This window comes from Pseudorca crassidens, chromosome 15 (genome assembly GCF_039906515.1).
Source record: "Pseudorca crassidens isolate mPseCra1 chromosome 15, mPseCra1.hap1, whole genome shotgun sequence".
NCBI lineage: Eukaryota > Metazoa > Chordata > Mammalia > Artiodactyla > Delphinidae > Pseudorca > Pseudorca crassidens.
In genome coordinates this window covers 8,916,340-8,941,769 of record NC_090310.1, presented here as the reverse complement: position 1 = coordinate 8,941,769, position 25,430 = coordinate 8,916,340, and the positions used below count along the sequence as shown (strand labels likewise).

At 42.5% G+C, this 25,430-nt stretch overlaps 1 protein-coding gene and 1 non-coding gene across 2 annotated transcripts in view; both read right to left on the bottom strand.

The window, feature by feature from the left end:
* Positions 1 to 25,387, bottom strand: part of POM121C (POM121 transmembrane nucleoporin C) — a 49,731-nt gene extending 24,344 nt beyond the window's left edge. The window contains exons 1-2 of the mRNA XM_067705882.1: positions 24,516 to 25,387; positions 23,124 to 23,216 (exon numbers count right to left, since the gene is read on the bottom strand). Coding sequence (XP_067561983.1) covers positions 23,124 to 23,216; positions 24,516 to 24,529 — 107 coding nt within the window. The 5' untranslated portion in view covers positions 24,530 to 25,387. The remainder of the gene's footprint in view (positions 1 to 23,123; positions 23,217 to 24,515) is intronic.
* TRNAG-CCC (transfer RNA glycine (anticodon CCC)) lies at positions 22,894 to 22,966 on the bottom strand. Its single transcript has one exon. It is a non-coding gene; the product is annotated as a tRNA-Gly (tRNA).
* Positions 25,388 to 25,430: the final 43 nt, after the last annotated feature.

Here is a 25,430-nt window from a genome sequence, read left to right as displayed (position 1 = left end):
ATGAGAAAAACAAACAGTTCTTCTCTTCCCCAACACATTGCCAGGGCAATTCTGCTTCTATCTATTCAATATACTGTAATTTCATACCAAACTTCATTCGAAAAGGAAAGGGTATGGGCTGTGTTCCTTAAGAAAAAAATCCTGGGAATTCCCTGGCAGTCCAGTGGTTAGGACTCCGCACTTTCACTGCTGTGGGCTGGGTTTGATCCCTCATTGAGGAGCGAAGATCCTGCAAGATGTGCGGCGCAGTCAAAAAAAAAAAAATCTCAAACAGTACTGGCATCAGTGAAATAGTGGGACAAAGTCAAGGTGCAGTGGGTTAAAGAGTGAATAGAAGATGAGGAAATGGAGGCAGCGGCTGTGGACGTCCCATTCAAGAAACTTCAATAAGGGAAGAAGGAAGATAGTATCTTGCTCAGCAAGGGTCCTTTAAATAATCATATACTACTGGTGTTCAAGAGAGGAGCTAGATGTAAAAGCCATCAGTGTACAGATGCCACAAGACTAAGTAAGATTTCTTGGGAATTAATGTAGATAAAGAGGTCCAAGGCCTGAGCCATGGGGCACCCACCCAGTGTTTAGAGGTCAAAGAAATGGATGCACAAAAAGCACAAATCATTTAGCAAAACAAAGATAAATATCACTACATTAAAATTTAACACTTCTGTACGGGAAAAGACAGCACAGGCTGCCAAAAGACAAGCCAAGACCAGGAAAACATGATTCTAACTCATCTAACCAAAAAAGGATTAGTAACTAGAATTTATTAGGAACTCCTAAGAATCAGTAACAAAAAGATGACCCAATTGTTAAGAAGGACAATGATATCAAATGCAACTTACTGAATAGGAAATCCAATAGCCAATAATAAATATATACATATGTTCATGTATATATATGTGTATGTATATGCATGTGTGTATATATATATGTACATACACGTACATATATATTTTAACCTCACCAGTAATCTAGGAATGGTTTATCGATGTAACAAGATAACATTTTGCATTCATTTGCACAAGTAGAAAAATGTAATAGTTCAACAAGATCAAATTTTGGCAAGGATGTGGAACAACTGGAATTCGTGTGCTGTATGTGGATATGTAAAATGACATAATTTGGAGAGCAATTTGGCAATATCACATAAAGTTGAAATAATGTATCTCATAACCCTGTGGGTACAAAGATAGTCATTGCAGCAGCATTTGTATAATTGACAATTTGAATACATCTAAATGTCTAACGTCTACTAACACAAGAATGGATGAACAGTGGTATAATTCATATAATAAAATACTATAAAAGCAGCTGAAAATTAACCTATCCAGCCATGATTAAGTGATACCAGACTAGTCCTCCTGCCATAAACAACTATACAAATGGACAAAAATTTAAGAGGCAACTACTGTGAGAGTATTTCTGGATGAAATAAACACTTGAATTGGTAGACTGAGTAAGGAAGATTGCTCTTTCCACAGTGGGTGGGCCTCAACCAATCCACTGAAGGGCTGAATAGAACAAAAGGGATGAGCCGGAATTCTCTCTGCTTGTCTTTGAGCGGGGACATCAGTCTTTTCCTGCTTTTAGACTTGGACTAGAGCTCAAACTATTGGCTCTTCTGCTTCTTGGACTGGAACTACACCAGCAGCTCTCCTGGGTCTCCAGCTTGCTGACTACAAATCTTGGGACTTCTCAGCTTCCATAATTACATTAACCAATTCCTAATTTCTCCTGTTAGTAATAATAATAATAATAAAAAATATGTGTGTGTGTACCTCTATCCTATTGGCTCTGTTTCTCTGGAGAACCCTGAATAATACAGCCAGGCTGTATATGCAGCATGAGACAACCTGAGGCTCACCAGAAAGCAGGTATATGGGGCTTTCTGGTATATGGGGCTAAGATTAGAACAAAGATACCAGAGTTAGAGCAGTCCTTGGATAAAAGCATTGCCAAGGGAGTTGTGGTGCTTCCAAAGTGGAGGGATCTCATAAATGCATCTTTAACACCCTTGGCATCCAGTTGAAACAGTAGAAAGGTTACAGTTTGGGGTACAGACCATAGTCTAGCCTTACTCTAGGTCTGCCCTAATAAAGCCTAAGTCAACCATGACAAGATCCACAGGAAAAGAGTTTGAAGGTTGAGTCTCACCAAGCTAGGCATGGGAAACAATTTAGGCTCTCCACTGATCTGTAAAAACAAAACCAAACCAAGCTTGAACAAGTGTAAGATCATTAGCTAGTAATTACATTGCCTACTAAAACAAGAATCTATATACTTCATAGAGAGATAACAGACTCCAGAGTATTGTTCACAATGCACAATATTTGATAAAAGGTCATGTAGACATAAAGAAACAAGAAAATGTGATCCATAATCAAGAAAAAAAGCAGTATATATAAATGAACCCAAGACGGTCTAAACGTTAGACTTAGCCAACCAAGATTTTAAGGGAAATATTATAAATATGTCCAAAGAATTAAAGGAAAACATGGTCTTAATGAGCAAACAGATAAAGAATTACAAAGAAATGGAAATTCTAGGAAGAAACAAACAAATGATAAAACTTAAAAAATAAAATAATTGAAAAAACTCACCAGATAGGCTTAACAGAAGATCGGAGACAACAAAATTAAGTCAGTGAACTTAAAGACAGATCAGTAGAAACTGTCTCATAACGAACAGACCCTCTGGGACCTCTGAAGCACTATCAAATAGTGCTATCTATCATATGTGCTATCTATCAAATAGTGCTATCTATCATATGTGTAGCTGGACTCTCAAAAGAAAATGTGAGATTGAGGCAGAAATATTTTTAAAATAACATCCAAATTTCCCAAATGTGGTGAAAAATAACAACTTAAAGATCCATGAAGCTGACAAAACCACATACAAGTATGTTTCTTCCCATCAGAAACAAGACAGGCTAGAAGACAAATGGTTTCTTTTAAATGCTAAGGGGAAAAGGCTTGTCATTCCAGAATTCCACGTTCAGCAAAAAATCCTTCAAAAATGAGGGAGAAATAAAGACACTTCCTTGTGAATAAAAATACACTCTAAGAAATGTTAAAGGTTGCCCTTTAGACAAAGGGAGCTAAGACCAGATAGAAATCTGTAACTACAGGAAGGAATAAAGACCATCATGGTAAATAAATGAGTAAATATAAAAAACTATGGTTATGATAGTCATGATTTAATTTAAGAATTGATTGTTTCAAATAAAAATAATAGAGATATTGTGAAATTAATACAACAAATATAGAAGAAAAAGATGTAATAACCATCACCAAAAGCTGGATTGTGGGGAGGATAAATGGAATTATACTATTGTAAGGTTATTACATTTGTGACAGCAGAAAGTGGGACACTTCAAGTGTCAGGTATGATGTGAGAAGGAATATGGTGAAATAGGAAAGTGAAGGGTGAAGGTGTTCAATAGTATTCTATTGTCACTAAACATAAAAGGATTGATATAAAACAAAGGATGTTCTCTGACTATAACAGAATTACACTAGAAATCATCAACAGAAACATAAAAGGAGAATTTTCAAACACTTGATAATTAAACAACACAATTCTAAATAATCTATGGGTCAAAGAACAAGTCTCAAGGGACATTAGAAAATATTTTGAAATGAATTAAAATATAATGTATGTAAATACATGGAAAGGGACTTCTACTTCTGACCATGATGGAATAACAGGGACCACAGATTTACCCTATAACCTAAAACAACAACAAAAACTAGACAAAGTACATTCAACAGTGGTTTTCAGGACACTACACTTTGGACAACAAAGGACAGAGATCACCGATAGCTGGGAACTAAATGAGATGAGCCCCACAATCAACACAGCTTACTGTCTGGAGTTTCCAGGCAGTAGCATTTACCAAAGCAGTAAAGTTTAAAAGGCAGAATACCAGAGAGGAGAGAACTGCACAACAAGATCCCAGAGATGTACAGAGGTTCCTCCTTGAGTATTCAGCACAGAACTCAATAGTACATGTTTATGAGGAAACTACCCAAAGCCAAAGAAAAAGCCATCCAAAAGCATTAGAGGAAACATGATCTGGCACTAACAAAGGGCCAGGAAAAGTGTCTCTTCCCACTGGTCAGACTGGGAAAACTCATAATTCATAGGACATTGGGTAGAGAGTACTCAGGAAGGTGTTGCCTCAGTAAGAGGAAATAATCAGCCTTAGATTGAGCACTGATCTGGACCTACCTAGATCAAAAAGCAAAGCCTGAAAGGATCAAACTGTTTCCAAGGACCTTAACTGCATCCCAAAACAAAGTTCAAGAAAACATACGGGAACAAAAAATGACAAGCACTCCACAAGGTAAGCTTCACAATGTCTGACATCCAAACAAAGATGGACAGGCATACCAACAAGCAGGAAAGCACGACCCGTCAAGAGGAGAATAATTGATCCAAACCGACCCAGACCTGACACAGATGTTAAAATTAGCAAAGAATAACATTAAAAGTTATTTTAACTGTATTTCATATGTTCAAAAAGTTAAGTAGCGATATGGAAAAATACAAGAAGAAATAATGGCCCCAAACTTTCCAAACATAATGAAAAATATAAGCCCACAATTCTGAAAGCTTAATCCCAAGTACAAGAAATATAAAGAGAACTATAACAAGTCACATCAAAGCCAAATTGTCAAAACCAGCAATACAGATAAAATTCTAAAGAAAAAAAAAAGAACAAAGATAAACATGATACCAAAATATGACAGTTGACACACACAACGGACTGCTGTTATGGACTGAATTGTGTTCCCCCAAAATGTGAATATTGAACCCCAATCCCCAATGTAATTGTATTTGGAGATAGGGCCTTTAAAGATGTAATTAAGGTTAAATGAAGGCCATATGAGTGGGGCCCTAATCCAATATGACTAGTGTCCTTATAAGAAGAGGACACCAGGGATGCATGTGTATGGGGAAAAGGCCATGTGAATATACAGCAAGAAGGTGGTCATCTGTAAACCAAGAAGAGAGGACTCAGGAGAAACCAGCCCTACCAACACTTTGATCTTGGATTTCCATCATCCAGGACAGTGAGAAAATAAATTTCTATTGTGTAGGCCACTCAGTCTCTGGTATTTTGTTATGGCAACCCCCTAACAGATTAATGCAGACTGCCTAAAGTCTGGGAGGAAAAGCTGGGGAGAGTTTCTTTGGGTAATCAGAGCATTCATAATCATCTATGTATAAGAATTTAGAAGGCCATGTGAATGCCCAGGGCAAGACGCATGCTCAGAAAATAACTGACAAAAACAGAAACAGATTCACATATATAGAGAACAAACTAGTGGTTACCAGTGGGGAGAGGGACAAGATGGGGTAGGAGATTAAGAGGTACAAACTACTATGTATAAAAGAAATAAGCTACTGGCTTCCTTGGTGGCACAGTGATTAAGAATCCGCTTGCCAATGTAGGGAACACGGGTTTGAGCCCTGGTCCGGGAAGATCCCACATGCTGCGAAGCAACTAAACCCATGCGCCACAACTACTGAGCCTGCACTCTACAGCCCATGAGCCACAACTACTGAGCCTGTGCGCCACAACTACTGAAGCCTGCGCCTAGAGCCTGTGCTCCGCAACAAGAGAAGCCACCGCAATGAGATGCCCGCGCACCGCACCGAAGAGTAGCCCCCACTCACTGCAACTAGAGAAAGCCTGCGCGCAGCAACAAAGACCCAATGCAGCCAAAAATAAATAAATAAGCTACAAGGATATGTTTTACAGCACATGGAATATAGCCAATGTTTGATAGCAACTTATAATAGCAATAAAACATGAAATATTTAAAGATAAATTTAACAATATATGTTCAAGACTTTGGCACTAAAACGTTACAGTAAATCTGCAAATAATCTTTTAGAGACATTAAAGATCTAAATAAATGGAGAGATACATGTTCACAGATTGGAATATTCAACATGAAGATAGCCATTTTCCTCATATTGATCTATAGATTCAGTACAATCCCAGTGAAAATCTCAGTAGGTTTTTTAACTAGAAATTGACAGGCTGATTTAAAATTTATATGGACATGCAAAGAACCCAGAATAGCCAAGTCAATTTTGACAAAAGAAACAATAATAACAAAATTGGAGGACTTACACCACCTGACTTCAAGACTACAGCAAAAGTTATAGTAATCGAGACAGTATGTTGGCATAAACAAGAGTCTGTCATACAGAGTGAAGTAAGCCAGAAAGAGAAAAATAAATATCGTATATTGACGCATATATGTGGAATCTAGAAAAATGGTACAGATGAATCCATTTGTAGGGCAGGAATGTAGACGTAGAGAATGGACATGTGGACACGGGGGGAAAGGGGATGGTGGGACGAATTGGGAAATTAGGTTTGACATAAATACACTACCATATGTAAAATAGATAGCTAGCGGGACCCTGCTGTATAGCACAGGGAGCTCAGCTCGGTGCTCTGTGGTGACCTAGATGGGTGCGATGGGGTGGGGGCGGCAGGAGGGAGGTCCAAGAGGGAGGGGATATAGGTATACATATAGCTGATGTACTTCGTTGTACAGCAGAAACTAACACGACATTGTAAAGCAATTATACTCCAATTAAAAAAAAAAGAAAAAAACCTCACAGACATATAGCTTAATGGAACAGAAGAGAATATCCAGAAAAAGACATGTGGTCAACTGATGTTCTATAGTGGCACCACTGTAATCCAATGGGGAAGATGCTGGAACACTGGATGTATGTTATCTGTCACTGCATAACAAATTACCCCACAATTTAGTAGCTTAAATCAACAAAGCTTTCTTACAGAGCCAGGAATTTGGGAGTGGGCCTAAGTGGGTGGTTCTAGCTCAGGATGATGAGGCGGCTGTCAAGACATCAGTGAGGGCTGCAGTCACGTGTAGGATCCGCTTCCAAGACAGCTCACTTGCCTGGTTATTTGGAGGAGGCCTCAGTTCCTTGCCAGCTGTTGGCAGAAGGCCTCAGTTCCCCACTATGTGGACCTAGCCATAGGATTGTTTAAGTGTCCTCACCACAAGGCAGCTGGCTTCTCACAGAGCAAGTAATCCAAGGGAGAGCAAGAAAGGGGAAAGCCACAATGCCTTTTAGGCCTTAATCTTGTGTCTCACACCACCATTTCTATCGTATTCTACTCATTAAAAATCAAGTTGCATTGGAACTGAGACACATTAGATTTTGTATGGTCTGTGGCTGCTTTTCCACCACAAGAGCAGAGTGGAGTAGTTGTGACAGAGACCGCATGGCCTCTAAGCCTAAAATATTTATTACCTGGCCCTGATTTACATCATCTACAGTGCTTGGCTTGTCTTAAACATAGTAGGGTCTCAAGAAACGTGCTAGTGCTCATAAACAGTGCGTGTTGGTTAGTTTGTTCAATAAATATTAGTTGAGCTCCTACTAAATGCCAAGTAGTATCATAAGTGCTGATTATACATAGTCAACAAGACAGTTGGTTCTTACACTAATTTTCTTCACTGCAGAGGTCCAGGATGCCTCAGGGTGTAATACGTATAGGACTTTATTGTGCTGCTTCCCACTAGAGGGCAGCCTGAAGCTCGTCCACAATGGCGCAGTAGTCGTGTTAACTCCAACAACCGTACTATCAGTGAAGAACTGTCAGAAAGGACAAAATACCAAACTACGTAAGATCTGTATTTATTCTCTCAAGACTGTTGTTAACAGAATTAAAAAATGGATCAAGTTTGTCTTTGGAACTCCTAGCCTCCTGTTTCTTCACTGTTTCCACCCTTTTCCCTGCAGAGGTGGCGTGAACCATTATAGGCACCACCTGTAAGTTAAAGATGTGGCTGAGGGCTTCCCTGGTGGCACAGTGGTTGAGGGTCCACCTGCTGATGCAGGGGACGCGGGTTCATGCCCCGGTTCGGGAAGATCCCACATGCCGTGGAGCGGCTGGGCGCGTGAGCCATGGCCGCTGAGCCTGCGCATCTGGAGCCTGTGCTCCGCAGCGGGAGAGGCCACAACAGTGAGAGGCCCGCGTACCGCAAAAAAAAAAAAAAAAAAAAAAAAAAAAAAAAAGTGGCTGAAACAACCAGGTGCATCTCTCACCAATAGATCAGTCAGGATGGGGAGAAAGAAGTGATTCCCGGGGAGGGATGGATCAACCTGGTAAGCACAGAACCGCAGGCCAGAAGCAATTCTGGGAGCAGAAACACGTGCCACATTAGGAGAAGAAACACATACCTTCTAGTCATTAGTTCACTATTTACTGTGCACCCACTACCTACTTTGCACTACACAGGATACAGCAATGAGGACTACAGACATAGTACCAGCCCTCAAGGAGGATGTACTTTGACAGGGAAGTCAGACATTAAACAAGTAGTTAGAAAAGCACTGGAACTACCAAAGTAGTAAAGACTGTTTCGGTCACTAATAGCATAAGAAACCAATAAAGAATGCAGTGGCACAAAACAATCATTTTATTATCCTCAGAGATTCTTTGATTCTAGCTTGTTTCTGCTCCGCAATATCTGAGAGCTCAACTAGGAAGACTGAAAGGCTGGGGGTGATTGATGGTAAGGGGTTGGAATCACTTAGAGGCCTCTTCACGCACGTAGGTAATGGCTGTCAGCTGGGACATCTGCTGAATTGTGGGCCGGGAACATGTACACATTTCTTCTCCCTGCTGTCTCTCCACGTGGGTTAGTTTGGGCTTCCTTGGAGTATGGCAGCTTAGTTCTAAGAGCCAGCATTCCCAGATAGAAAAGTGGAAGCACACAGCATTTTGATGACCTAGCCAGGGAAGTACCATAGAGTCAATTCTGTCCTACCTTACTTGGTTAAGGCAATCATAAAGATCTGCATAGGTTCAAGGGGAAGAGACATACCTCCCACCACTCGATGGAAGAAGCTTTAAGGTTATATTGTAAGATGAGCATATGTGATGGGAAATATTACTGTGGCCATCTTCAGAAAATTCAGTCTGCCACAGGCTGTCATGATAGCATAGGAAGGGGGTATAACTTAGCCTAGGGGGTCAGTCAGCAAAGGCCTCTGTGAGGAAGTCTTGTCTTTGGCTGAGGGGGTGAAGTGCTAAGAGGAGCCTTGGAAAGAGCTTTAGGTAGAGGAATCAACAGGTGTAAAGGTTGCAGTCCAAAGAGGCTGATGTGTTTGAATGCTACGTTTCGGAGTGATGAGAGCCTGGAGGGCAAGGGAAAAGTGCTGCAGGGGAGGATACAGACGGGAGATACCACATGCCTTGGCTCATGCCCTCCATGCTGGATCCCCTGAGAAGAGAAGCAGCCTCCAGTCAGCAGTGTCTTAGGAAGAAAGAGACTGGAGAAGACAGAGCAGGCAATGGCTGCTCCCAAACTGGTGAAATTGGGGAAAAGCTGCATGCTTTAGTAACTATCCTACCCCAGCGGCCCCATCATGGAAAATAAAATTGAATCTGCCCAAGTCTCATCCAGATAAAGTAAGGGAAGTCTGTAGAAATAACTATGCCTGAGGCAGCTGTGGATAAAAAGAGACCCCACAAGGCATGTCAACAACACAGTGGAGGTGGGGAAATCCAGCAAGCCTACAGTTAAAGACTTAAGTTGCCATCACATAAGCATCTGCTGCCCGGTACTCTTTCCCCTCGTCCTCAATTCAGATCGATGACTGAATGTTTTATTTATTTTTTCTCATTTTATACTTTGGATTGAATGTGTTTCCAGCTGTTGGTCTTGTCTCAAGAGTCAGATCCAAGAGGTTTGTAAAGAATGGACACTGTGTATCACTGTGCAGGTATTAATACATTATATAAGATGAAATTATAAATATCTGTATGCACATGGCAAGAGAAAAAACTAGATATATATGAAACAGATAACCAACAAGGACCTACTGTATAGCATAGGGAACTATCTGAAATAGAATCTAAAAAAGAATAGATATATATATGTAAAACTGAATCACTTGCTGTACACCTGAAACTAACATAACATTGTAAATCAACTATACTTCAATTGGAGAAGAACAAAAAGAATCGATTAAAAAAAAAGCTAGAAAATTAAGTAGGGACTAGATCATGAAGGACCTTGGAAATCAGGTTAGAGTCTCTCTCGTGTGCTTCTCTAAACATACAATTTCAATCCAACTGCAGACATGTGACAGATTATGTGGGTACTAAACCACCTGCCACACTGATTTAAGCTTCTGAAATTGTGTTCCTCCTGCTTATGCATGAAATGCCTTTATTCACCAGGGCAAAAGCTACTTACCTTCCAAGATTCAGCCTAAGTGTTACCACCTCCGTGAACCCTTCCTCAACCCCAAACACATGGCCACTCCCACCCTGGTGTCTCCATTATCTTGCACAGACTATTTTCACTGCATTTTTTAAATGTAAATTTATTTATTTTTATTTATTTTTGGCTGCGTTGTATCTTCATTGCTGCGTGCAGGCTTGCTCTAGTTGCGGCGATGGGGGGCTACTCTTTTTTGTGGTGCGCGGGCTTCTCACTGTGGTGGCTTCTCTTGTTGTGGAGCATGGGCCCTAGGCGCCCAGGCTCCAGTAGTTGTGGCATGCAGCTCTGTAGTTGTGGCTTCACAGGCTCTAGAGCACAGGCTCAGTAGTTGTGGCACATGGGCTTAGTTGCTCTGTGTCATGTGGGATCTTCCCAGACCAGGGCTTGAACCTGTGTCCCCTGCATTAGCAGGTGGATTCCCAAGCACTGCACCACCAAGGAAGCCCCTCGTTGCATTTATTTACTTAATTGTGCTCATTCACATATACATTACTCCCCACTCTAGTCTCTGGGCTCTTTGAAGAAAGGGATTGTGTCTTATTTGTTCATCTTTTGATACTCAACATGGTGAGCATTCAATAAATGTTTGCATGAGTGAATTTCATCTTCAAACTGAAGCTGACAAAAATCTGACTTCCCTACTTTGGTGGGACACCATAGACAGTTTGGGTTTCTTTTTTTTCTTTTTTTCTTTTTCTTTTTTTTTTTTGCTGTACGCGGGCCTTTCACTGTTGTGGCCTCTCCCGTCGTGGAGCACAGGCTCCGGATGCACAGGCTCAGCACATGGCTCACGGGCCCAGCCGCTCTGCGGCATGTGGGATCTTCCCGGACCGGGGCACAAACCCGTGTCCCCTGCATCGGCAGGCGGACTCTCAACCACTGCGCCACCAGGGAAGCCCAGTTTGGGTTTCTTTTACTTAAAGCTGAGGCTATGCCAAATTGAGGGTATAACAACCACTACTATGATTTAAGGACTGCTTATTCTATGCTAGCTGCTGCTTTAAGTGCCTGACGTGTATTAATCTATTTAATCTTCCCAACAGTCCTACCGTAAGTTCATCAAGGGTTGAAAGGCTACAGCTGCCCACCTGGAGAAGAGGGCCCAAATGGACAAATGAAACGAGGAAGAAGATCTGGAGAGGTCTAATGAGCCCAGAGTACCAAGGCAGAGGGGCTGAAGAGTAGAGTTCTTTAGGAAGATGGTCTGGGTTGTATACTGGAGTTAGGTTTTTACTGGCTGCTGCAGTATGAGACCATGTGACATAATACACAAAATGGGTACGATTCTTCATTATACAGGAACAAATGTACTGTTACTAAAATGAGAAGTTACGCTCTAAAACTTATCAAGAAAACAATTTTAAATGCCTTATGTTGTTTCCAGTTCCATAGAAGATGGAGTATGCACATTCCATCATCTTCCTCTTGCTAATTACAACCAAAATTCCTGTTCAAAATACATGATACAACCATCAAAAAACCTCTCAAAAGGTGGAGAAAAGAAGGCAAACTGGCTAGGGCCTCAAGGGACAACTCAGTGGTGAGTTCCCTGGGTGGTCTGTTTGTTTGTTTTGCCTCCTATATATTTTGGCTTGGGTGTTAGAGCAGTCTGCAGCTAGAAAAATGCCAACAAGCCCCTCCCGAAACAAAACAAAAGAAAAAAACCATAAAAACCAAGCCCTAAGAAAAGCCCATTCTGGGACTTCCCTGGTGGTCCAATGGTTAAGACTCTGCACTCCCAATGCAGGGGGCCCAATCTCGATCCCCGGTCAGCGAACTAGATCCCACATGCCACAACTAAAGATCCTTCATGACACAACGAAGATCTCACACGTAGCAACGAAGATCCCGAGTGCCACCACTAAGACCCAGCGCAGCCAAATCAATCAATCAATCAATATTAAAAAAAAAAAAGCCCATTCTGTCCAGCAAATGGCCATGAGGAGGGTAGCTCTGCAGGATGGTTACAGCCACCCTACTTGAGGCAAACACCACAAAAGAACCCATACCTTTCTTCCTCCCCACCTGGTACTGCAGAGACTGTGGGACAAAGCCCTGTTGACCATCCCCATCTTGTACCAGCAAAGCAGAGGTGGCATCTCTCCCCTCCCTACCAGGTACTGGGGACTGTGGGGAGGAGCCCTGTTGGCTATCCACAACCTGCACTAATTGAATAACTGTAAAAAGTGGCACCTCATCCCCTCTCAAATAGAGAGTAGGGAGCTAGAAAAAGGGATTCTCTAAACATGTGTATGAAGTACTGGTCATGCCTTCCCAAGCAGTGCATGTGTGAAACCAACTAGTATCAACACAGAAAAAGCTCTGGGTATTGAACTACAATGGGGAATACTCTGCGGTTTCAAATCGGCCTCAGGGTAGCACGCAAGTGGGGCAGGCCAGAACTGCTCTGCAAAGGCTGTGAAAACGAAATTGGTCTTCAAACCAGAGCCCACAAAATTGGACCAGAATGTGCATTCTGAATATAAACATATTGATATTGACTTCCTGCTAAAATAGAAGATTTACATAAAAACTAGAGCCTCATAATATTCAAAATGTCCATGATAAAATAAAAAATTACTCCTCATACTAAGAACCAAGAAAAACAACTCAAATGAGAAAAGACAATCAACAAATGCCAACTGCAAGGTGAAAAAGATATTGGAATTATTGAACAAGGATGTTAGAGCAGCTGTCATAAAAATATTCCAAGAAATAATTATGAATGCTCTTGAAACACTGAAAAATAGAAAGTCTCATCAAAGAAAAATATCTAACCACCCAGATGGAAATTTCAGAACGAAAAATTAAAATAAGTAAAAAATTCACTGGATGGACTCAATAGCAAAATGGAGATTTAAGAGGAAAGAATCAGTGAATCTAAAGATGTATCAGTAGAAATGATCCAATCTGAACAAAAGAGACAAAACAGAAAAAAAAGAATAAGTACCTATGGGACAATAACAAAAGATCTAACACTCATGTTACTGGAGGCCCAGAAGGAGAGGAAAAAGAGTGCAGTGCACAAAAAATATTTGAAGAAATAATGGCTGAAAACTTCCCAAATTTGGTAAAAGACATAAACCTACCAATTCAAAAATCTGAGCAAACCCTAAAAGAATAAACTCAAATAAATCAACACCCAGATACATCATAATCAAATGTCTGAAAATTAAAAATAAAGGAAAAATCTGAAAGCAGCTGGAGAGAAACAAAGTATTACCTACAGAGAAGGAACAATATGAAAAACTACAGATTCCCCATCAGAAACCATGGGGGAGGGAAGAAAGTGGCAAAATATTTTTTAAGTGCTGAAAGAAAAGAATGACAACCCATAATTCTGTATCCAGTGAAAATATCTTTCAGGAATGAAGGTGAAATAAAGATATTAAGAGATGAAGGAAATGAAGTGATTTGCCACTATCAGATCTGCTCTGAAAGAAGTGATAAAGGAAAAGTTCTCCAAATGAAAAGAAAATAACAGCAGCTTGAAACATCAGAAATGAAGAAAAAGCAATTTTTAGGGTAAATATCTGTGTGGATATAATCTCTTGAATTTTTAAAGTTATGTTTGATGGATGAAAGCAAAATTATAACATTGTCTCACATGGTTCTCAATGTATGTAGAGGTAAAATTTAAGACAATAATGTCGTAAAGGAAGAAAAAAGGGACCTAAAGGTGGTAAAGTTTCTACATTCACTTGAGCTGGTAAAAAGTTGATACTAGTAACCTATCATAAGTATGTGTAATGTAATCTCAACAGCAACCACTGAAAACCTATACAAGAGAGCTATATTTTAAAAATCTATAGCCATCTTAAAATGATATACTAAAAAATGTTCAAGTATCCCATAAGAAGGCAAGAAAAGGGAAAAGGAGGCACAAAAAAACAGAAGGAATAAACAGAAAATAAGTAAAATGGCAGACTTAAATCCTAACCAATCAAAAATTATATTAAATGTAAATCATCTAAACAGACCAATTAAGAAAACAGATTATCAGAATATGTATTTTTAAAAATATGACTCAGAGTGGTGTCACACAAAATGGCAGAGTAGGAACTAGGGGTTTGTCCCTTCACCAAAGCAATCATTGAGCTACAAAGAAAGATAGAAATCAACTATTTTGGAACTTGGAACATGACCAGAAACTTTTAACAACCAGAGGAGTCCTTATAACAATGAAGGGAATGGTTGCTGATCTTTCACAAGTGAGCAACATGTGCAAACTAGTCAATATCCCTCATTCCTCAGACGTGCTGCAGCTGTATGGATAGCAGCCTGCATTCCTGAAGAAGCTGGCTGATGCCAGAGTAGATGGTGGAAACATTGTCCTCCAAAAGTTTGGGCTTACAGGGACCTCCCTGGTGGTCCAGTGGTTAACACTCCGCGCTCCCACTGCAGGGGGCGCCGCCGGTTCCATCCCTGATCAGGGAACTAAGATCCCACGTGCCGTGCCGCGGGGCCAAAAAAAAAAAAAAAAAAAGTTTGCGGTTACACAGTTTGATCAGTCTGATGGATCCCTGAGGATCAGATCAGCACAGATGCTTGCCTTGGATTTGACCCTACTGGCAGCTTTGGCTTTCCCGGGGGCATCTATCAGATTTAAAGAGACGGAATACCCCTCTCCGACCTCCCTATCTAGAATCAAACATTTAAGGAAATCTATGTCAGGTCATTGACTAACTGCAGAGAAAATGGAACAGAAACTTCAGTGACCACAGAAAAACAAGGAATACACATTTTGCAAAAACAGTTTGTAAAAGTAACAGCTCCATCACTCAACAAGCAAAAACTAGCAATCCCGAATGAGTAAGAATCAGATTTTGAGAGTTACCACATCATAACACTTAGAATGTACAGTTCTCAACAACAACAAAAAATTTTAAAACAAAGAAACAGAAAAGTATGGACCATTCGAAGGAAAAAAACAACTCGACAGAAACCATCCCTAAGGAAGCCCAGACAATGGACTAACTAAACAAAAACTTTATTTATTTATTTATTTTAATATAAGTTTATTTTATTTATTTATTTTTGGTTGCATTGGGTCTTCATTGCTGTGCATGGGCTTTCTCTAGTTGCGGCGAGCAGGGGCTACTCTTTGTTGCAGTGCGCGGGCTTCTCATTGCGATGGCTTCTCTTGTGGAGCACGGGGTCTAGGCGCACGGGCTTCAGTAGTTGTGGCACATGGGCTCAGCAGTAGTAGTTGTGGCTCTCAGGCTCTAGAGCGCAGGCTCAGTAGTTGTGGCACACGGGCTCAGTTGCTCCGTGGCATGTGGGATCTTCCCAGCAGGGCTCGAACCCATGTCCCCTGCATTGGCACGGATTCACTGTGCCACCAGGCAAGTCTCTAAACAAAAACTTTAAATCGACCATTTTAACATGCTCAATGAGCTTAGGAAACCATGGACAAAGAAACTAAAGGAAATCAAGAACATAAAAGATGAACAAAATGAGAATATCAGGGCTCCCCTGGTGGCGCAGTGGTTGAGAGTCCGCCTGCCGATGCAGGGGACACGGGTTTGTGCCCCGGTATGGGAAGATCTCACATGCCGTGGAGCGGCTGGGCCCCTGAGCCATGGCCTCTGAGCCTGCGCGTCCGGAGCCTGTGCTCTGCAACGGGAGAGGCCACAACAGTGAGAGGCCCCCGTACCGCAAAAAAAAAAAAAAGAGAATATCTATATCTATTATAGAAAGGAAACAACCAAAAATTCTGGACTGAAAAGTACACTAACTGAAACGAAAAATCACTAGAGGGGATCACCAGCAGATTTGAGAAATAAAAGACCAGAAGACTTGAAGAGAGGTCCTTTGAAATTATCCAGCCTGAGGAGCAGGAAGAAAACTAAATTAAGAAACCAAATAGAGCCTGGGGTACCTGTGGGAGAGCCGTAAGAATGCAAAGAACAGAACGATGGAGACAGCTGTATAGGACCTGGCACCTCACAGAATGATGGGGCTACAAGGGTGGTTAAGAGTAAAATCTGACGATTTCGTGCTTTAGTGACTGTGGTGAGTTTAGTGAACACACAAGAGGTGAGAGATTGGAACAGAAAGTGAACATTGTGACTTCAGATTTTAGAAGGAGTCTGAGGTATGAAAAAAGGCACACAAAGCTGCCTTACAGACAGATAAAATGCAGTCCTAGAGCTTAGAGTCCTGTTAGTTGAGAGCGCTTAAGGAGCCATCTAAATCACCCTGGTAATTGAGGAGATGTTACAAGAGACCATCATCGGTTAAAAGAGGGCCAAGAACAGAACCCTGAACAGAGACATGTTGCCGAGCTGAGGAGCAGATATCAGGGAAGGAGCAGCAGGCACAGAAGACTGAATGTCTTCCAGGAGCAGCACCTTGGGACCCACGAGGGCAGGAGCATAGCAACCAGTGACGAAGACCAAGAAAGAACGGCTGGGGCGATCACTAAGCAACAAATGCTGTGTACCTACTACGCGCTGAACTGCCTTGTAAATTTGATGTGCTTCACCCCCCCCCCCCACACACACTGCTCTGCGTCCACCACCTCGTCGGAGTCGGAAGCCGCGGGTGACCAGCTCAGAGGGGAGCCTGGAAGATGCTCAGGGCCTAGGCGGCCTGAGGGCGTGTAAGGGGCTTACCCGACTGCGCACCTCCAGGTGATGGCTGGGCCACGGCTCCCGCAACAGGCCAGACCAGGCGGCTGCGGCCCGCAAGGGCCCGACGTGTGCCAGTCCGGGCCGCGAGGACCTGCCCCCGGCCTCCGGGACTAGACCGCCCAGAGGCAGCCCGAAACCGCGTGCTCCCAGCATGCTCTGCGCGCATCTCACGTCACTGTGGGCGACTCCCGCCTGAGGCGCGAGACGGAGCCGGTTGCCAGGCAACAGGGTAGGCCACTCTCTGTCCGCAGTGGGCGGGCAGAGTCTTAGGTGGAAGCGTGAAGTGCGCTTGGTAAGGATCCTTGCATGACCACCTTGCAGACCGGGGGAATCCTATTCAGTGACTCTTTTCTACAGGAGGGGGCATCTACTCAGTCCCAGTAACCCACGCTCCCTACAGTACTGAGTTCCTGCAAGGCTGTGGCTTTTTGAGAGCCCTAATCCCCTCTCTGCTCTGCCCTTTGCAGGTGCAAGGTTTTTCTGGGACAACACACACACCCCGCCCCAGGAAGAGAGCACCCGCACACAGCTGGAGACTCCCCACGGTCGGTTGGCTGGATTTTGTTGTGTTCTTTGTAAGCTACTCAGATCGTTATAAAGACTGCCTGGAAAACGGTGCATTTAGAACCGGCACTTATTTAAACAATTGGTAAGAGGATTTCCTCCATTACAATAACTCTATTACCAGATCGAGCCCAAACTGAACAGCTAATACCTGTTCTACTAGTCTGAGGGTTAAAGAAAAGCCCTTTTGGTGGCTTTCAAACTCTGAAATTCCTTCAAACTCTGATTCTGTCACTCCTCTCACACCTTCATTTTATTGGGAATAGTTCACATTCCTCCAGTTCTACTTCAAATACACTTTCATCCTTAATCCAGCCTGTAGGGCCCTCTTGCTCTAACCAGCAGCATTCTGGGCTTCTCTTCTGTCCCCAGATAGCTTGGATATTATGACCAATTATTTCAACTCTCACCTCAGTGATTTTTCACTTTGCCTTTTTGCCAGTTTCCATCCCTCGCTAAACCAGGCTGTGTGCTTTCTCCAGTCTGGCTGCAGAGATACCAAACATGGCTGGTGAAAAGCAAAGAACGTTGCTCTCACTCCTCCACAAATGTGTGCTTTCTCACAGCTTTGTGCTCCTTCCTATTGTAGACTGGAAGTTCTTCTATCCATTCTTGTGACCTTGCTGTCATATTAACTACATTTCCTCCAAACTTTCTATAGTCTGCCACAAACTTTCCACTCCATTCCACTCTACTTTTGGTAAGTGATCTCACCTACATCTCCTTTGCATCTGTATTTTTTTAATATATATATAAATTTATTTATTTATTTACTTTTGGCTGCATTGGCTCTTCGTTGCTGTGCACGGGCTTTCTCATTGAGGTGGCTTCTCTTGTTGCGGAGCACAGGCTCTAGGTGCACGGGTTTCAGTAGTTGTGGCACGCGGGCTTCAGTAGGTGTGGCTCACGGGCTCTAGAGCGCAGGCTCAGTAGTCGTGGCGCACGGTCTTAGTTGCTCCATGGCATGTGGGATCTTCCCGGACCAGGGCTCAAACCCGTGTCTCCTGCATTGGCAGGTGGATTCTTAACCACTGCACCACCAGGGAAGTCCCTTAGTCATCTTTTTAACCAAAGTGACAATAAACGATTTTAAAGGCAAATACAGAAGGTCACATGGGTGTGAACAAAACTTAGCTCTTTTGATACTGAGAAGACTCAATCAAAGACCTGATAAAGACAACATGAAGCACAGAAAATAATTACAAAACACAAAATCTGGTTTCCCAGACAGATTACTTAAAAGATAAATCTTTTTTCTTTTCTTTTCTTTTCTTTTTTTTTTTTACAATTTCTTATTAAGAACAGACCACTAATCTAAGAAATCTTTGTCATTTTAACAGAGAAAGCCAAATTTTAGGTGTGTATCAGTGTACAATTAACACTAAAGCTAATTTAAAAAAAAAGGAACCTTATAAATAAATCTGTCCAATCCTAGCCAGCTTTGACCACACAAAATAAGATTCCTTTTCCAAGATTCCTTTTCCACAAACCTTCAACAATTAAAAAAAAAAATCCATTTGGGTTTTGTCCTATTCTTTTCCTCCATCTCATTCTAGAACAACCAGTCATTCTATTTTAGGACTGAATTTCTCTTTTTCCGTTAACAAAAATATGTCCTTCATACTTTGCATGTTTGGCATATATAGCTGTTTCACTTCATCCTTATGGCTTCTAGTAGTTTCATTTACATATGTTGATTATAATTTTTACCCATTAATAATCTTTATTTTTCTGTGAACACTAGGAAGTAAGCAATTGTGAACTGTCTGCCACATACTATCATTCTGTAGAAGATTAATACATTTTACAAATATACTGTCTCATAATTTTTTATGGGTATATGCTTCCTTATAGTACAATTTTCAATTTTTAAAAATTGAAGTATAGTTGATTTACAATGTTGTCTTAGTTTCTGGTGTACAGCAAAGTGATTCAGTTATACGTATATATACATATTCTTTTTCCTATTCTTTTCCATTATGGTTTATTACAGGATACTGAAGATAGTTCCTTGTGCTATACAGTAGGATCTTGTTGTCACAGTACAATTTTCCATGTGGCAAAATTCATGTTCACTAATGAACCCGAATATCTTTTGTCTCTGTAGAATTTAAGAAGTCCCAAATAAATAAACTTATGGTCAGCAATTAATGTTTCAGTATTTTACCTTATTTGGAAATGATCTAGATATTCATTGAATATCACTTAACTTAGAACAGCTTTAAGGTTTCAAGTTGTCAAAAGGTTTTTGAACCTATTTTTAAGTATACATATTAGAAAATAAAATTATTGTTGAAAAGTTTATTTATAAACTTTTTTCATTCATGTCTATTTAATTCTCTTGTTCTTAACACTTTTAGCAATGCTTGACTTGCTTGTGAAAATGTCATGAGACAATAAACAAAGCTAGCCATCATCTCAAGTTATTTTTCTCGTTGACAAATCAGGCACGTATCAAAAATATCACAGAAGCAAAGAGCTTTCAAAGTTAAACATAATTTTTTAAATTGCCATGCTTGACACATCAAGCAATTCATTTCTATCGTAAATTTTGTTCTTAGGTTGGATTTATAGTTTTATAATCTTAAGTATCTAGCAGAGATAACTTAAGCTTGTTTGACTTAGTATAAACCTAGGTGGGAAAAAATTGTATGTCTGCATTATATTTAATGCTGACAACTCCAAAGACATGCCCGTTTTTATTTTGCCAACAATTTTAAGACTAGCTTTATTTACCAAATATTTATCCCAGATCATGTGAACTTAAAACAAAATTGGGTTAGTTTCTAGACTTCTCACTCATTTATCTCTAAGCCAATTCAAATAGAGCCTCTTTAATGGATTTTATAACTAATTTGGTAATACCATCCAAAGGTAGAAAAAAATCACCTACACGTAATATACATGCATAGACATACGCATACATACAGACAAATGCAGTGATCCTAGAGCTTTCATTTTATAATTTTAAGCATGCGTCAGTAAAACTTAGTAATACAAACTCACTGGTTTATACCTACTTTATATATATATTTTAAAACACTTATTTATTTGGCTGAGTTGGGTCTTAGTTGCGGCACGCAGGATCTTTGTTGTGACGCAGAGGCTTCTTTCTAGTTGTGGTGCGCAGGCTCTAGAGTGCATGGGCTTAGTTATGCCGCAGCATGTGGGATCTTAGTTCCAGGGATCAAACCCACGTTCCCTGCATTGGAAGGTGGATTCTTAACCACTGGACCACCAGGGAAGTCCTTATACCTGCTTTATATTTTTAACCAAATTGTGTTTCTGGCAAATGGGACAAGTTGAGGTTACCTACTCAATATAAGGGCTAATTCTTTTTATCAATATTTGTGGAGCAAGTTTCTAGGATTTTCATTTGACCTGATAGGTAATCTTATGGAGGCTGAGAACTACGCTTTAGGTGAGTGACTGAGGAGACATCTAGCGGCTGTCTGGATGTCTCCAAAGCTCATCTGAGTGGATAAAATAGTCAGCCTTTTTGCAATTAGCCTTTTTCCTTTACAGCCTCAGGTAGTTGCTTCTGGGGGACCCTCAGTCCCTTGAGAGCAGGGGCCTAAAGTTCAAGTGGCTGAGGGGCTGGTGTATAACAAGGTCTGGCAGAGGTGGACAGAAGGATGGAGGAGCCAGGGGCTTGAAGGGAGTCACAGCAGAGGACTCAAGGGAAGTGATGGAAGATCAAAGAAGGCACAGGGGAAAAAAGCAGAAGCAATGGCAAGGGAGAGGTTGAAGAGGGGCCAGTTCGGGGAGATCTTATGTTTCCCAAAGAATCCAATGACGATCCAATTATCCCCAGCAGCATCATGTCAACAAGAAGGAGGAAGACAGGGCTTCCCTGGTGGCGCCGTGGTTAAGAACCTGCCTGCCAACGCAGGGGACACGGGTTCGAGCCCTGGTCCGGGAGGACCCCACATGCCGCAGAGCAACTAAGCCCATGCGCCACAACTACTGAGCCTGCGCTCTAGAGCCTGCGAGCCACAACTACTGAAGGCTGTGCGGGTAGAGCCGGTGCTCCACAATAGGAGAAGCCACTGCAATGAGAAGCCCACGCACCCCAACGAAGAGCAGCCCCCGCTCGCCGCAACTAGAAGAAAGCCCGCGCACAGCAATGAAGACCCAATGCAGCCACAAAGAGATAAATAAAATAAAATAAATAAAACATTAAAGGAAAAAAAGGAGGAAGACAGGTCTGGTGCACCATACCGTCGGCAGGGGCTCGAGAACGGGGTTTCAGTGGACAGAAGTTCCCATGGAGCAGCACGACCACACAAACAAGAGACGCCTTAAAAAATAGCTCCTATCAGGGTCTGGATATCAGCTTCCAATTAAGCCAACTTCTGACAACAGAGCTCGTTAAAACAAAATTTTTTTTTGGCGCGGCTTGTAGGAATCTTAGTTCCCCAACCAGGGATTGACCCCAGGCCATGGCAATGAAATCACCGAGTCCTAACCACTAAGCCGCCAGGGAACTCCCCTCGAAAAAAATTCTTTCAAATATCTTATTATCAGCTGAGATAAACAACAAATATTCCTGGCAGTGTTGACTACCTACTCCTTTTTTTCTTTTTTAAAACCAAAAGTCATACCTGTGCCAACTGACTCAAAACCAAAACCAGTAAAAGCTGTTTATGACTTAACAGAGGACACAAGAGGCCTCCGCACAGAGGGTGCAAGTACGCAGTCCTCCTGTGATCTGGAGCCACTCCCAAAGAGAGCCAAAAGAAAGAAAGAAAGATCATTGTTTCCCCCAGAGAGCTGGGAACAATTTGTAGGATGTTAGCTGCAAATGAGGTACTGCCCACATTTCTGTGCAGCCATATTCTTGGGGACCCTACCTGCTGGTTGGCCTCCTGCACAGGCAAGAACTGACAATGTTCATGCTTTGGCAGGAGGAAAGCCAAGACGAGCTCCCAGGACACAAAACAAGACAAACAGGGGGCTTCCCTGGTGTCGCAGTGGTTGAGAGTCCGCCTGCCGATGCAGGGGACACGGATTCGTGCCCCGGTCCGGGAAGATCCCACATGCCGCGGAGCGGCTGGGCCCGTGAGCCATGGCCGCTGAGCCTGCGCATCCGGAGCCTGTGCTCCGCAACGGGAGAGGCCACGACAGTGAGAGGCCCACGTACCGCAAAAACAAACAAAAAAACAAGACAAACAGGAAAGCAGGAGCTGACAAACAGGAGAGCAAGATCAATAACCAATGGGCCCCCCAAACCAAATTCAACCAGAGTCACAATCCAAATAATTTTTTAAAAATATTTATTTATTTATTTATTTTGGCTGTGCCTGGTCTTAGTTGTGGCCCATGGGATCTTCGTTGCGGCCCATGGGATCTTTAGTTGCGGCATGCGGACTTCTTAGTTGGGGCATGCATGTGGGATCTAGTTCCCTGACCAGGAATCGAACCTGGGCCCCCTGCATTGGGAGTGTAGAGTCTTAACCACTGGACCACCAGGGAAGTCCCACAATCCAAAGAATTAATTTTGACAAATGTTTTTCTTGTGCTAATCTGAATTAGAAAAGGAAGGGACAAGGAGATACTTTTTACCTTCCTCTCTCAACTGGGCCCTACAGACGGAGACCCGGGAGAGCTGACTTTGGTAGAACATTCTTACCTTTCACTGGTTTTGGTTAGTTTTCCCAGGATCCTGTCTACAGGCCGCAGAGCCAGTGAGGTGTCCCAGCCATCCCTCCGTGGTTGCCAGAAACTATAACAGAGGGAAAAGGTCATTTCCCTTTACCCTTCTACGTTCGCAGCTGGGGCCCTTGTAACAAAAGACTAATGAGAAAAGCACACAAATGTCTTTGATGTAAGTTCTATGTGATGTGGGAGCCTTCATAAGGGAATGAAGACCTAAAGAGGCAGTCACACCTGAGTGTGTTTATGCTCGATTGGATGAAGAGTGGAGAATTAAGGGAAAATGGGAGAGGAAGAGAGGACACGAGCTGAGCGTAGGAAACTGGGGAAACAGCGAGGTCTGCTTAGATTCCTCTCGGCATCCCTCACGTGGAGATAAGGAGGTTCCTTTCCTCTGGGTACAAGCAGGGCACCTCTCACATGATCTGCTTCAGAGGAAGGTCAGAAAGTCCCTCCTCCATATGCCATTCTCAATTTCCTTCAGTTTCAAATATTCCACAGGCCAAAGTGCTATATTTTGGGGTAGCACGTCCTGAACCCCATCAAAAGAAAACAGTCCAGGTAAAAACGAAATTCCCTTTGTACCCCACCCCAGTGGCATCCTTACATGCTCTCAGAGAACTCTGTCCTGTTCCTTTACTGCACTTCCTCCAGTTGTCCTTACACACTTGTTACTGTGATTATTTGATTATCCTATTTGTCTCCTCCCATAGCCTGTAAGCTCCAGAAGGGCGGGACCGCGTCTGTATTTGCTCTCCACTGTGTTCCCAGTGCCTGGTAGAGCAGACACTTAACAATGACTAATCAGTATGTTAATGTAAGGGCAGGGAACGGAAAGGCTTCATTGGAAATTTCAGAGCCTGTGCAATGAACGGATGCATAACATATGTGTATAACTAAGAATGTGGTGTAAAAAGAGTTCATTCACTCCAGAATGTTTAAACGTACGTTGGGTAATGTGTTAGAGGCTGAGTACAGCCATGGTGACCAAGATTAAATCTCACTGGCTTTAAATCACAACAGTGTGGTATATAGGATATTTTGGCTATATACCCTTGGCTTCAATCTCATCTAGGCTACCCTCCCACTTGCCCATTTCAACCCTTTGTTCATTTTCACTTTGCCAGGGCCACCCCTAGGTCCCAAACAAATTTGGCTCCTGTCTGTATAAACCCTAACTCCCCCTTGGTCCTTCTTTACGGCTTGTTAGCCATAAAACATTCTGGTGGCCTGATCTCACGATTCCCCGTAAGAAATACTCCACTGGCCAGAGTGACCAGCCACCCAGGCTGCCCTCTTAGAACTGGGGCCTGGCCACAGGGCCCCGGAAAGACCCCTAAGGGGGTAAGTACCAGAACCTCTGGGGCACCTGGTCAGTGTCATGTGCAGGTTTCGGGGAGAAGGCACTTCAAAGCCTGGGGCCCCTGTTTGCTCCCGGTGGTTCTCTGCTTGGCTTTCTGGACCTCTCAGTTTCACACTCAAGCTCCAGGAGTGACATGCAAGAGGGCTGTGACCAAGAACCGTCCATTCTATCAGTGGGGCTTCAAATGGAGCAGGCTCACCTTTGCATCCTGCTAGAGAGAGCAGAAAAACACAGCTGTAGGCAAGGGTTTCCCGTTTTCTGTATTTATCAAGATCATCTTCCCCACTGGGCACTTTCAACACTATTTTCCTTCAGTTTTCCTGATTATTTGACCTCCTTAGTTACAGACTCTACCGATGGCTTGCTTCATTCTCTCTGTCCTTTGTGAGTCATTTGGGCAATCCCCCTGCTTGCCAACCCCAGGCCTTCCCCATCTCCCTTCCTCCCTGGCAGGTCCTGTTGGCTTAACGCACTGGCAGCATTAGGTTACAGATGATCCTGCCGGGGAAAGTCACCATGCAGCCGGCCCCATTCTGTCAGCTCCCTCTGCAAATCCTCTGGTAGCCGTGACCGGCTCGCTCTGAATCCCCTTGTGATTGGCAGCTTCTGGCCCCGAGCAGAATTCGCCCCATGCATTTTTCAGATGGCAGATTATTTTTACATCTTTAGGGTGGAGAAAGGAATATCCATGGCTCAAGACCCCAGATTTCATGCAGTGACCTGGCCTTCTAGGTAAATTACAGTACTACATTGAACACTTAGACACTGTTTGATCACTCCCAAGGACGAGAGGATAGAGAGGATGGAAAAGTGCTAAGGGGTGCAAACTAATGTTTCTTTTTTCTAAAGTAGCATAGGAAATGCAATAGTTTTACGCTTCAGAAAACGTCCTGTTTTTAAGACACATTCCCAGAGGTGCAG